General features: G+C 60.2%; 1 protein-coding gene across 4 annotated transcripts in view; it reads left to right on the top strand.

The window, feature by feature from the left end:
* GLT1D1 (glycosyltransferase 1 domain containing 1) overlaps positions 1-14,317 on the top strand; it is a 63,670-nt gene that overhangs the window by 3,077 nt on the left and 46,276 nt on the right. For all 4 annotated transcript variants that reach the window (XM_089323225.1, XM_051838917.3, XM_089323226.1 and 1 more), the window contains exons 2-3: positions 4,998-5,146; positions 8,726-8,831. In XM_089323225.1, coding sequence (XP_089179351.1) covers positions 4,998-5,146; positions 8,726-8,831 — 255 coding nt within the window. The remainder of the gene's footprint in view (positions 1-4,997; positions 5,147-8,725; positions 8,832-14,317) is intronic.

Genomic DNA, 14,317 nt, shown 5'->3' with positions numbered 1-14,317 from the left:
CAGCGTGGGAAGTGTGTGTGGATGGGAAGTGACAGGTGTCAGGTGTCCTGGAGCCACGCGTCCCCTGCGCCCTCCCTTCCCCGCCCAGAGGCTCTCGTTGCCAGGCTGGAGCGTGGGAGTCCTCATTTTCCTTTCGTGGGAGGGGGTGTTGTGAGTGAGCCAGGCCCCCTGCAGCACACGTCTGCTGGGCCTCTCCAACGGGCAAAGTGCCGGGCAGGTGCCGGCCAGGCACAGGTGCTCCTGCACATCAACCCAGAGCTACAGGGAGGAAGGTTCCAGCATTTTAGCTCAGCAAGCAGACGGGAGCAACAGTTCCACAGAGCCTGGAAGGTTCTAGAATTGTGGAAGGGTCTAGAATTGTAGAGCAGTCTGCAGACATGAGCACCCAGTTCCACGGAGCCTGGAAGGTTCTAGAATTGTGTAGGAGGCAGGTATGAGCACAGATACAGAGCCTGGAATATTCTAGAATTGCAGCACAGTTCCGCGGAGCCTGGAAGGTTCTAGAATTGTAGTGCAGTTCCACAGAGCCTGGAAGGTTCTAGAATTGTGCAGTTCCACGGAGCCTGGAAGGTTCTAGAATTGCAGCACAGTTCCACGAAGCCTGGAAGGTTCTAGAATTGTAGCACAGTTCCACGGAGCCTGGAAGGTTCTAGAATTGCAGCACAGTTCCGCGGAGCCTGGAAGGTTCTAGAATTGCAGCACAGTTCCACGAAGCCTGGAAGGTTCTAGAATTGTAGCACAGTTCCACGGAGCCTGGAAGGTTCTAGAATTGCAGCACAGTTCCGCGGAGCCTGGAAGGTTCTAGAATTGCAGCACGGTTCCACGGAGCCTGGAAGGTTCCGGCATTGTAGTGCAGGAGGCAGCGGTCTTCTCACAGTGTGATGCCATGAGGCGGAAGCCTGGCCGTGTTACTGAGGGGAGGGGGCAGATCTTTCATCTGTCTGGGAAGCTGCCCTGAGAAATAAATTTTCTTTCCCATACAACTTTTTTATAGAGATATAATTCACGATCATAAAGTTCGCCCTTTGACAGAGCAATCCAGGGATTCTAGTGTATCCATAAAATAGTGTGGCTACCACCGCTGCGGTAGAAGCAGCCTGTGCCGCGCAGGCCGCCCGCCGTGCCCTGCAGCCCCCCAGGGCCGAGCCCGAGGGAGCAGGCACAGCGCACTCTGCTAATGCGTCCCCGGGACCCCCGGAAGCTGGGTCTGTGACGCACATGTGTATCCACACAGACGCGTGATTTACGTAGTATACCTTCATGCATTGTGTGCAGTAGCATCACACAGGTGTACCCAGGTCTGTGACGCCAACCCGAGGGCACCACAGCGGGGCGTGACACACACGTGTATCAGCAGACATTCATGCGTTTGTGTGCAATAGCATCACGCGTGTCTATGAAAGGCACACGCGGGCAGACAGCATTTCCTCCCACGTCAGGACCCTGTGAGCCCTGCGGCCGGCAGTCTGTCAGCACCGCTTTTCCAGCAGTGCGGTGGTCGCCAGCATCTTTTAGCAAAATACTGTGCTAATGTGTGCGCTTCCTCAGCCCTGGTGCCGCGGCGCAACGCTGTCATGCGAACATAGCTCCCGCGCACGTTGGGAACCGGTAGTGTTGCAAGGTTTGCTTTATGCGGGGGTCTGGACGGGACCCCCGTGTCTCCGAGGGAGGCCTGGAAGTAATGGTTGTGCACTACTGAGCTGCCCGGCCCCGCGCCCTGGGCGCCCCTCCAGCACTGCCCGCCCGAGGGCCAGCGGGCCAGGCCTGCCGGGGCCTTCGCTCTGCTCGCTGGACAGCTGGCCGTGGCTTTCTGATCTCGGCAGGTGCTTCTGTCTCAGACGCTTCCTGATCTCACTCTGCCCGCTGCATCTCTGTATTTCTTGAAAGAAGAGTGATTTCTTTTTTTTTTTTTTTTTTTTTTTTTTTTTTTTTTTTTTGACAGGCAGAGTGGACAGTGAGAGAGAGAGACAGAGAGAAAGGTCTTCCTTTTTTGCCGTTGGTTCACCCTCCAATGGCCGCCGCGGCCGGGGCGCTGCGGCCGGCGCAGCGCGCTGATCCGATGGCAGGAGCCAGGAGCCAGGTGCTTTTCCTGGTCTCCCATGGGGTACAGGGCCCAAGCACCTGGGCCATCCTCCACTGCACTCCCTGGCCACAGCAGAGGGCTGGCCTGGAAGAGGGGCAACCGGGACAGAATCCGGCGCCCCGACGGGGACTAGAACCCGGTGTGCCGGCGCCGCTAGGCGGAGGATTAGCCTAGTGAGCCGCGGCGCCGGCCAAGAAGAGTGATTTCTTTTAAACATTTTATTTCTTTATTTGAGAGGCAGAGTTACAGACAGAGAAAGGGACAGATGAGGAGAGGTCTTCCATCTGCTGGTTCACTCCCCAGATGGCCTCAACGGTCGGAGCTGGGCCAGACCGAAGCCAGGAGCCAGGAGCTGCTTCTGGGTCTCCCACGCAGGTGCAGGGGCCCGAGGACTTGGGCCATCCTCCACTGCTTTCCCAGGCCATAGCAGAGAGCTGGATCAGAAGAGGAGCAGCCGGAACTAGAACCAGTGCCCATATGGGACGCCGGTGCTGCAGGCAGAAGCTTAGCCCGCTGCACCAGTCCCCAAAAAGAGTGATTAAGTAACAGTCATCCCTCAAGGGCTAGAATTCCATTAAAAAGGCACGTATGCTGGGGCTGACGTTGTGGTGCAATGGGTCAAGCTACAGCCTGGGACGCTGGGATCCCATATCAGAGCCTCGGTTGGTGTCCTGGCTGCTCCACTTCCCATCCAGCTCCCTGCTAATGGACCTGGGAAAGGAGTGGAAGGCGGCCCAAGTGCTTGGACTCTGCACTCATGTGGGAGGCCTGGAAGAGGCTCCTGGCTTCCGCCTGGCCCAGCCCTGGTCATTGCTGTCGTTTGGGGAATGAACCAGCGGAAGGAAGACCTGTCTCCCTGTCCGCCCCCCCCCCCCCCCAACTCTGTAACTCTGCCTTTACAAGAGAAAGAGGCACGCACGCTCTGCTGATCACCGAGTCATTTGCAGAGAGAGGGACCCAAGGGTAACGAAGACTGGTTGCCGTCACTCACCTCATCCCCGGATAGGTAAGGGGGCGGCGGCTGCCCTCTGGGGGCCCTCGCTCAGCCGGGCCCCGGGAGTTGGCTGGGGCTTTCACGCGAGGACCAGGATCTCCACAAGGCAGGCGTTGCTTTGTTTTACACAGGGAAATTCCTGAAATGCTCTTCAGAATCCAACAGGACCGGCGTCCCCCCGTCAGCAGACAGGTCCCCGCTCCCCCAGCGGAGGCTGAGCTGCCCAGCAGGTGCGGGCCCGGTCAGGTGAGGCGGCCACAGGCACGCAGAGTCCTGTCCCCGCATCAGGACCACGCGGGGCACACGGCAGGGGACGTGGTGCCGTCGCTGCTGCTGGCCGTGTTCCGTGTGCTCCCGCGTGTTGTGGTTTGTGCAGATTCTCAGAGTCAGCGCGGAGAGCCGAGCTCGGCCGGCAGGCAGGTGAGCGCCGGGCCTGGCGTCAGGGCCAGCCGGGAGGCGCCGCAGCAGTGTTCAGCTTGCTGCAGCGTTTGGAGAAGTGTTCTTTCCTGGATTTAGGTGGAAGCGCAGCAGAACGGAAGTGGTGGTCTGTGGGCGTCGGGTGCAGCTGGATTTTTGAGGAATTCACAGGAGCCACACCCACACGGCTGTCCAGGTCCTGAAGCTGCGTCCAGTGCTGTTTAAAACCGCGCAGTAGATCAGGAACAGCCGGTTCCTGGCCGCCCGCCGCTGCCCGCCTGCTCCCGGTGTGGCTCCTGCGAGAGTCCTGACTCCTGAGAACGGGCTCTCCCGCAGAACCCGGGCTGCGTGCCGTCTGTCCACACACTTCTGCGGCCCTGAGAGGGTGGGACGGCCGTTCTCCTGGCTCAGCAGCGCGCCGGCGTCTCGTTCTCCCACGATGGATTTCTCAGGCTCGGATGAATGGCGGCTGGGCGGCCGGCAGACCCGGTTCTGTTCTGGTGGCCGGGAGGCCCCAGGGGTTTGCACAGGAAGTGGGCGTGGGGGCAGAGGAGCCGAGTACCTGACCCGTGGTGACGGGATGGGATTGGCTGCGAGCTGTGTGTCAACACCACCTTTGGTCCCTGCACCTTAGTGGTTCTCTATTTGCAAAGTGATGTTGCCTCATTGTGTGCTGGATTCACACCATGAAAAGGGAAAGCCTCACCCACCCAGCAGGAGATGGGGCCCTCAGCCCCACCAGGAAGCCTAACGCCTGCTCTTTGCTACCGTGATGAAATGCCTGAGGCTGGGGCTGGCACTGTGGCGTAGTAGGTTAAGCCTCCACCTGCGGCACTGGCATCCCAGATGGGCACCTGTTCAAGTCCCGGCTGCTCCACTTCTGATCCAGCTCCCTGCTAATGGTCTGGGGAAGCAGGGGAAGACAGCCCAAGTCCTGGGCCCCTGCACTTGCGTGGGGGCCCAGGAAGAAGCTCCTGGCTCCTGGCTTTGGAGCCACCCAGCTCTGGCCATTGTAGCCATTTGGGGAGTGAACCAGTGAATGGAACCGTTCTCTCTCTCTCTCTCTCTCCCTCTCCCTCCCCCTCCCCCTCCCCTCCCCCTCTCCCCCTTCCCCCCCTTTGCGTCTCAAATAAATAAATCTTTATTTTAAAAAAAGAAAAGAAAAAACAGGCTCATTGAGCTGAGGGCCCTGGAGGCCTGAGGGCCCAGGCCAGGTGCACGGTGGGAGAGCGGGCGTGCACCTGCGTGCATCTTCCGGTCTCCTCTGGGGACTCAAATGCAGGACTCCACGTGAGGATGCAGGTGGTGCTCCCCTCCCGAGGGCCCCACCCATGACATCCACACCCTCAGGGCCTCTGGGGGGAGTGGACGCCAGCAGGGCCCTTGGAGCCCCGTGAGTGAGCGTCCTCAGGGGAGCGGACACAGCCATGGCCGGGGGGAGGCACCGTGCCCTTCGTTGTCTCCACTTCTCTCATCTGTCCCTCTCTCTGTTGTCTGACGAAGGGACCACCTGGAGGCCGCGGGCCACGTCTGCGTTCTCAGAGATGCCTTTGACTTTGAGAGCCCGGCTGACGTCGCCGACCTCATCATGGCCGAGAACGTGGAGGCGGCGCTGGCGCTGCACCTGTACAGGGGCGGCCGACTCCTGCAAGGTAACCCCCCCCCCCCCCCCAGCCAGGAATGCACTCGCGTGGTGGCTCAGAAGTGAGAAGAGCACAGCGACCTCTCTGGTCTGCGTTTCTTCCTGAGCTGTGCAGGGGTGCAGGCGGACGGGGACGTGCCCTGGAGCATCTGGGACGGGCATTGTGGTGTAGCGGATAAAGCCACCGCCTCTGGTGCCGGCAGCCCCTGTGAGCGTTGCTTAGAGTCCCGGCTGCTCCACTTCCAATCCAGCTCCCTGCTGGGGCCTGGGAAAGCAGCAGAGGGTGGCCCAGGTCTCTGGGCCCCTGCACCCACTTGGGATGCAGGATGGAGTTCCTGGCTCCGGGCTTCGGCCTGGCCCAGCCCTAGCCCTGGCCATTTCAGCTATTTGGGGAGTGAACCAGCAGATGGAAGACCTCTCTCTTCTCTCTCTCTCTCTCTCTGCCTCTGTCTGCATTTCAAATACATTAATAAATTTTAAAAAGCAAAGTGACCCTTTCTCTCACCTCCCGGTCTCACTGCCTCATTTCTCAGCCCTGGAGCGGCCGCAGTTGCCGTCTGCTTCTCCCACAAGGATCTCCTCCGCGCGGTGTTGGTTATGCTACGGCAGAACAAAGCATCCGGCACTCAGGTGCCCACATCTGAACACGTGCAGCGTCCAGCAGCACCCGTGGGTTCGCAGGGGCTCCTGGGGCTGTGGTCACCTCGCGGGGACGGCTGCAGAGGACCCGATGCCCGCCCACTCAGCCAAGGGCAGGAGCCCTCGGTACGGGTCGGTCAAGGGTGGTGGCTGACTCCCCCCAGGGAGGTACCCCAGAGAGAGGAAACCAGGGGCCACTTTGTCTATTACGAGCGGCCTTGGAACTCCCACAGCACTGATTCCTCAGCAGCCCGTGGGCCGCTCGAGCGGCACTGCGCACTGTGTGTGTCTGTGTGCATGCGTGTGCACATGGAGTGTGACTGCAAGGAGACCGCCTGCCACAATGCACCCACACACACGTTTGTGTGGCCTCCTTCCCTTCACTTAAACAAGGACAAAGTGGGAAGGCTTCAAACATGCATGCTCACTCTAGCTTTTCCCACCCTAACAGCACCCCCGGGAAGCGTGTTCCCCGTGGTCCCCCCAGTGTCCGCGGTGGGTGGATGTGGGACCCCGAAACCCGCAGGTGCTCAGGTGCCTTTTCTGAAGCGGCCTGGAGCCTGTGCTGCCCCTCCCAGGTCCTCCCCATCACGTCTGGGTCACCTGTCCCGCCTGGCAAAGCACGCGTGTGTAAACGGTCACGTGTGTAAACAGTCATGTGTGTAAACAGTTGCAGTGCTGCCTTGTTTTGGAGATAGCGACAAGAAAGCGTTCTGTCATGTCCCGCACACACGCACCGCGGGTCTTCTGAGCGCATCTGTATTGTGCTGGGGTACAGGCAGAGTCCGAGGCTATCCCAGAGGCTGGGCCAACCTCACACCCTCCTGTCACTCAGCAGGAACCCTCAGATCACCGCCGGCTGCTGGAGCCGTCCGGGCTGATCAGCGCTCGGCGTGGGGAGTTTGGATCGCGAGATGCATCATTGCTTTAAAATTGATGGGACATGTTTTACACACACAGGTGGAGTCTACTGTCTACTTCTTTGTTGTTGTTGTTGTTGAAGGTTTATTTATTTGAAAAATCAGATAAGAGAGAGACAGAGAGAAAGATAGTTTTCATTCGCTGGTTCACTCCCCAGGTGGCTGCAACAGCTGGGGCTGGGCCAGGCTGAAGCCAGGGGACCGGGACGCCATCCGAGTCTCCCACATGGGTAACAGGGGCCCAGGCACTTGGTGAGTCATCTGCTGCCTCCCTGGGTACACTGACAAGAAGCTGGATAGGAAGTGGAGCAGCCGGGACTTGAACCGGCGCTCATGTGGGATGCACTGTGCTGCCATGCTGGCCCCATTCTGTATATTTCATCACGTGGCTTCGAGATCTTTCCAGATGTGCACAGCTGTGTGCACCTTCTCCTTCTGAACTTTGGTGTGGTACAGGTGGATGGCCCCTCTTATAAAATGCCTCGGACCAGACGTGTTTCAGGTTCAGAAGTTTCTGGATTTTTGAAATGTTTGCTTACGTGTGCGGAGAGATCTGAGGAATGGGATCCCAGGGTAGACACAGGATTTGCTATGTTTCTGTCTTTTTAAAAAAGATTTATTTACTTATTTGAAAGGCAGAGAAGGAGAGAGAGGGAGAGAGAGAGAGAGAGATGGGGGGAAGATCTTCTCTCCTCTGGTTCACTCCCTAGTGGCCACAACAGCTGGGGCTGGACCAGGCCAAAGCCAGGAGCCTGGAGCATCTTCTGGGTCTCCCATGTGGGTGCAGGGGCCCGAGTGCTTGGGCCATCTTCCACTGCTTTCCCAGGCCACAGCAGAGAGCTGGGTCGGAAGAGGAGCAGCTGGGACTCGAACCGGCACCCATATGGGATGCTGGCACCGCAGGAGGCAGCTTTACCCGCTATGTCAGAGCTCCAGCCCCAAGTTACCATTCTTGACCTCTGTTTCAGAGGAACACCAAGTCCTTGAGGGTTAGCTCTGCTTCTCCTGGGAGCTGTGGGATGCAGACACTCCACAGCACTCCTTGCCCGGGAGGCAGCTGTGTGGCTCCGTCTAACAAACGCCCAGAACTGAAGCAGCGCCACCCTGAGCAAGGCCGTTTCCATGTGTGCTGCTCCTCCTGGCTGTCTCCTGTACATAACAGCCCATGTTCCTTGAGGGATCTTCTTGGAGAGCGCAGGCTCGGGTAGCGTAGCCTGCGGAAGCTTCGGGGCTGTTGTTGGTGAGCATAGCTGCCACCGCGGCGGCTTCTCCCCCGAACCGACTCAACGCCCAGCTGCCCGGCTCGACTTTAAGTTGAGCGTAATCTTTCATTCGATGGATGCGTCATAAGTTTAGTTTTTAAAGATGTATTTATTTATTTGAAAGGCAGAGCAGCAGAGCAAAAGAGAGACAGAGAGATCGTCCGTCTGCTAGTTCAGTCCTCACATGCTGGGCCAGGAGCCGGGAACTCCATCCAGGTCTTCCACGTGGGTGCGGGGGCCCGAGTGCTTGGGCCATCTTCTGCAAGGTGCGTTAGCAGGGGCTGGATCAGCAGAGCCGCCAGGACTCGGCGCAGCACTTCCATGTGGGATGCTGGCGTCGCAAGCGCTGGCTTAACCTGCTGCACCCCCAGCCGCCCCTGCACTGTGAGTTTCGTAGGCAGGGCCTCCGTCGTTTCTTTTCTACGTCACAGCTGCGCCCCCTCCCCCCGACCAGCTCTTGCTTGGAGACGTTGGTGTCGTGCGTGCCGCTCACGGCCCCAGCTGGTTCCTGGCTGGCACGGTGCCTGCTGCTGTGGCCGAGCCACAGGGCTGAATCTGGGTGCCCCTTTCTGTTGGCACCTCCTGGGTCGCGCCCAGCGTCGTGCTCCGTGGTGATGCCGGGGCCGCTGCTCAGGAGAGCCGGTGGAACAGAACAGACCACCAAGCACCCGGTCCGCGCTCCTCCAGGAGCTTCGGTTTGGTCGTGGTCGGGGCGATTCGGCGAGGGGAGCCCCCGCCAAGTCCTGCTCCGTGGCTGTCCTGTTGCAGGTCACCGAGTCCCTTTCGGAATCATCTTTGGAGGAACTGATCTGAACGAAGACGCCAACCAGGAAGAGAAAAGCAGAGTCATGGGCCGCGTCCTCGAGGAGGCCAGGTACCGCTCACGGCGACTGCTCCAGGGCCAGACGGGAGGCGTCCGCGAGCGGGGGCCGGGGAGCGGCCGGGGCCACGCGGTGCCAGGTACCGCTCACGGCGACTGCTCCAGGGCCAGACGGGAGGCGTCCGCCAGCGGGGGCCGGGGAGCGGCCGGTGCCACGCGGTACCAGGTACCGCTCACGGCGACTGCTCCAGGGCCAGACGGGAGGCGTCCGCGAGCGGGGGCTGGGGAGCGGCCGGGGCCACGCAGTGCCAGGTACCGCTCACGGCGACTGCTCCAGGGCCAGACGGGAGGCGTCCGCGAGGGGGGGCTGGGGAGCGGCCGGGGCCACGCAGTGCCAGGGGCCCCGACGCCTTCCTTTCACTTGGCTTTGTCACGGGCGGGCGTGGCAATGCCGCACCTGTCTGCACGGGCAGTGGGTGTTGCGAGCGCGGATCTGGAAGAGACACAGTGGCTACTGTCTAGGCGCCCGTGACCCAGGCCCGTGCCAGCCCCTTGAGTGCCCGGACTGGGGTCTGGTGTGCATCAGGTCTGCCCTGTCGGCTGCTCTGGGCGTGGCTCCGGCCCACTCGGGAACGGGCAGCTCCGTGTGCTGTGTGTGGTGTCGCTGCGGGTCTTTGGGACGGGGCATTTGTTGTGGGGGGTGGGGCCGCCACGTGTTTCTAGCCTCGCCGTGGTGCGGGACGGAGCACACGCGGAAAATCAGTCATCCTCCACACACGGCCTTCCAGAGGGAGAAAAATAAAACCTCTCCATTTGCTTTGTGTAACAAATGTTGTGATGAGAATTAGAATAGGGACACCTGTGACAGGCGTCCTGCAGGGTCGCGTCCACGTTCAAGCGAACCTGGAAGAAGGAGACTCACGCGTGAACCTGAACAAGGCACTTTCCCGTGGACAGGTTGAGAGGAAATCGGCAGGCTTTCGGCGGTTCCACAGCAAGGGCAGGGGCCTGTGCCGTGCGCCCTCCCCCAGGCGACTGTCACACTTGTGTGAGAGCAAGCGCGTGCCACCCGCTGTCATTTCAACTCAAGGACAGAGCAGGCAATGGACTGTAACCCGGGCCGTCACCAACCACGGATTCCCATGGCTTGTGGATCGCCGTCCCAGGTTCTTCAAGTCTGTATGACCTACTAACGGGGACAGGACACCGGAGTCTGCTGTGCTTCGTAGCGTGTCGCCAGGCGTGTGCCCTCAGGACCGGGCGGGGAGGGGGCAGTGGGCAGTGGGCAGTCACCACCCCCCGGCACCCTGGCTCTTCCGGAGGACTTCACTTCCTGAGGGTGAATGTGGCATTTTGACACACATGTGTGCTTTGTGTAACACCTGTGACAGTCACAGGTGTCACTATTTTAATTCTCATCACATTTGTTACACAAAGCACACTCACATGTGTGCACGTGTGTGCGCGTGTGTGCGTGTGGCACGGTGAAGCTCTTCGCGCACTTGGGGCTGCCGTTAAAGGGGTCACTGCAGGATTTCTCGGTGTTCTTGCGCTCTCCAGCGTGTGTGAGCTTAGATTTGTGTAGTTTGTGATGCACAGTCTGATACAAGGAAAATAATTCTGCTTACTGGGATGATATTGAATGAATCCATCTTGGAGGGTTATCATTAGTGTTACTCATTGCATTGTTATGAAAACAAATATTGACTTTACATGGGGGATTGTGGATGGGTTCAGTGGGCAGGAAGGCTGCCTGAACTCAGGTTTCCCGTCTGGCACTACCTGGCACACTCTCCCATCAGACAGAGTGTGGACTTGGTCTGGCGTTATAATGAGTGCTTCCATTTTAATCAGATACTTTTGAATAGTCACATTTTTCCTGCAAGGTATATTTTGAACACTTTTTAGGTTGTTAAACTTTTTTCCTGTGTAGTATAATATTCAAGCTATTTTAGCATCAGCTTTTTGGCTTATAGGAATTTGGCAATAATAAATATTAAAATTAAAGATCATTCTTAATTTTTTTCGGTGTGAGAGGCAGAGACAGCGGGAGGCAGAGAGAAATCTTCCACTCACTGGTTCACCACCCCGTAGGGGAGCTGACAGCTCCATCCAGGTCTCCCCATGCGTGGCCGGGGCTCAGCGTCCGAGGCATCCCCGCTGCTGCCGCCTGCGTTCGCCAGCAGGAAGCTGGGCCTGGGAACAGAAACAGGACTGAACCCCGCCCTTTGATACGGGATGCGGGTGGCTTAGCCTCCCAGCCACACGCCACCCCTGGGCGCTGCCGCGAGGTGCCCTCTGCCTGGTAAGCCAGGGCCGAGGAGCTGCGACCCAGGGCCTGCCCCCTGCCCCCTGCTACCTGCCACCTGCCCCTGCCCCCTGTCCCCTGCCGCCTGCCCCCTGTCCCTGCCCCCTGCCGCCTGCCCCTGCCCCCTGTTGCTGCCCCCTGCCCCCTGTCCCTGCCCCCTGCCCCCTGCCCCCTGCCGCCTGCCCCCTGCCCCCTGTCCCTGCCCCCTGCCCCTGCCTCTGCCGCCTGCCCCCTGCCCCCGTCCCTGCCCCCTGCTGCCTGCCCCCTGCCCCCTGCCGCCTGCCCCCTGCCCCCTGCCGCCTGCCCCCTGCCCCTGCTCCTGCCCCCTGCTGCCTGCCTCCTGCCCCCTGCCCCCTGTCCCTGCCCCCTGCCCCCTGTCCCTGCCCCCTGCTGCCCCCTGCCCCTGCCCCCTGCCGCCTGCCCCCGTCCCTGCCCTCTGCACCCTGCCGCCTGCCACCTGCCACCTGCCCCTGCCGCCTGCCCCTGCCCCCTGTCCCCTGCCGCCTGCCCCCTGTCCCTGCCCCCTGCCGCCTGCCCCTGCCCCCTGTCGCTGCCCCCTGCCCCCTGTCCCTGTCCCTGCCGCCTGCCCCCTGCCCCCTGTCGCCTGCCCCTGCCCCCTGCCGCCTGCCTCCTGCCACTGGAGCCCGTGAAGGGGCCTGGCGAGAAGGCGGGCTTCACTCCAGTTCTCCCTGGCGGCTGCCGCGCCTTCTGCCCCGGGCTCCTTTGGGACGGAGCCTTCCACGTCCCCTCTTCCCGCCTTCCTTGCCCCTGGTCACGCTGGAGCATCTCTCGAAGCCAGGACGCCTGCTCCCTCTCCCACAGCCTCAGCGCCTGAGCTCCAGGGCTGGGCTCCTGCACTTTGCTCCATTCCTCACTTGGATCTGCTGTGTGTGCATTTCATTCTTTGAAGGTTTATTTATCTACTTATATTTATTCGAGGGAGAGAGAGAGAGAGAATCTTCATCTGTTGGTCCACTTTCCAAATCCCCACATCTAGGGCAGGGCCAGGCTGCAGCTGGGAGCCAGGAGCTCCGTCTGGGTCTCCCATGTGGGCGGCAGGGACCCCAGTGGCTGAGCCACCACTGCTGCCTCCCAGGGTGTTGGACGCTGGATCAGAAGTGAAGCCAAGAGCCAGCTCTGCCGCTCTGAGGTGGGGGACGGCTGCTGCATTGGAGGTTGGGCTGCTGTTGTAATGCCTGCCCCTCCTGTAGACTTCAAGGGACAACTTTCTGGGGCCCTTGCTGTGGCACAGCGGGTTAAAGCCCCAGCCTGCAGCACTGGCATCCCATAGGGGCACCTGTTCCAGTCCTGGCTGCTCTACTTCCTATCCAGCTCCCTGCTGATGGCCTGGGAAAGCAGAAGATGGCCCAAGTGCCACCCACGTGGGAGGCTGGAAGAAGCTCCAGGCCCAGCCCTGGCCGTTGCATCCATCTGGGGAGCGAACCAGCAGATGGAAGATTGCTCCCTCCGTCTCTCCATCTCTGTGTAACGCTGACTTTCCAATAAATAAATCTTTTTAAAAAAGAGACTGCTTTCTCTTCCTTCGTTTGATCCTTTGTGGATTCGCTCAGCTGATACAAGGGGAATTCAAGACGACCGTGGAAAACTGGAATTGAAGACCCGTGGAATCGGATGCAAGCATTGTGAAGCCCATTGTAATTTCTTCATGACGTGTGCTTCCCGCGAACTGGCGAGGGCTCATCATTTTCCCTGGACACTTTGAAGTAGCCTCGTGGGTGCTGGGGACGGAAGTGTGGATGTAGCCGGGTCCCAGCGTGCGTGGAGCTGGCGCTGCCATCGGCTGCCGGGGCACCAAGCACGCTCGCTGGACCAGTGGGTTTCACCCTCTCTGACAGCCGTCCCCAGGGCAGCCGGGAGTGAGTCTGTCAGCGCCGCCCTGGGTCAGGACGCGGGGCGGGGTCTTCCTGCCGTGGCGGGTCCACAGCTGCCCTGCTCCTCTGGGTCTCTGTGGCTTTCTGTTCCGTGGCTACGTGGGGTGGCCCAGCGTCAGGAAGAATCCCGGTCGTGTGTGAGTTCTGGTAGACAAGAGTCACCTGTCAAGGATGGGCCGGATACCCTGGCGGAAGACTTCCTGGCTCGGGGCCTGCATCGCTGGATTCTGGAGTGGTGCCCCCGCAGGCCTCCGCAGAGAAGCCCAGGCTGAGTCTGATTCCCCAGGGTGCACTTTGTTTATTTCCGGGCATTCGGTTGCTGGTGTGTTGTGTTGGGTCTGGGGACAGACGGAGAAGCCCTCATCATGGAAGCCGGTGGACAGCTCCTGCCCGCCCGGCCTTCCTTCCGCATCTCCTGCGTCTGGCACGGGTTCATGGAGATGTGCTCAAGTGCAAGTGCAGGTGTGTCCTGCCCCTCCCCCACCACAGCTGTCCTCCCGCCCAGGTGGGGTGGGAGGAGTGAGGGAAGGAAGAGCTAGGGTCAGAGAGACACAGCCAGGCAGGGAGCGCGAGGAGGGAGGAGCCCGCCCTTCCGTCGCTCCTGGGGAGGACTGGCCCTTCCAGACTCCGCGTGGGCTCGTCCGTCCTGCAGGCTTGGCCCAGGAGTGGTTTCGGTTTCTGCTATGCCTAGGGAGGAGTCACTCCATTTGCTCCTTCAAGCAGTACCCGGGTACTTATTCTGCTCTCCCCTTGGAGGATCCATGGCCGCTGTGGCTTTTCCCGGTGCTCGATGGTCCCAGGCGCCGCCCGCAGATCATGGAGGTGACGCCCTTGCCACGTCTGAGCGTGGCGGCCGCTCCGTACGGGGGCCTGGCTGGTGTCTCCGTTTGCTTAACTCCTGCCCGACGTCCCGCTGTTACGCTCTCACCTCTGGTCTGGGTCTGGTTTTGCCCTCCCCGTCTTGCGCTGCCGCTGTCAACATTAGCGTGGTTGTTACAGGTTTGGTGGGAGCTGATGTCTGCTACTGCAGCTCTCAGGTCTTCAACAGTTTCTCCGGCTTGTTACCCCTGATTCGCGCAGACCAACTTACAACGATCTCAAATTCCACTGGAATCCCTTTGTGGATTTTGTTTGAACTATGATCAGACTTGTGTCTGAATTTGGTAAAAGCAAACCTGCGATGGTACTGCGTCTTCCCGCCTGTGACCGTGGTGTACAATGTCATCGCATCGATGGGCCCCTGTCAGTCCTCCTGTACCTCATGACAACCACAGTCTTGACATACAGCTTAGCTCCGGAGTCTTTTGTGCACGTGCCGAGGAAGCTACAAATCCTTACCG

The sequence above is a fragment of the Oryctolagus cuniculus genome, chromosome 21 (genome assembly GCF_051225735.1).
Source record: "Oryctolagus cuniculus isolate XC-2025 breed Fujian yellow rabbit chromosome 21, ASM5122573v1, whole genome shotgun sequence".
Taxonomy (NCBI): domain Eukaryota; kingdom Metazoa; phylum Chordata; class Mammalia; order Lagomorpha; family Leporidae; genus Oryctolagus; species Oryctolagus cuniculus.
The sequence above is the reverse complement of the archived record's forward strand: the minus strand, read 5'-3'. Positions and strand labels throughout refer to the sequence as shown.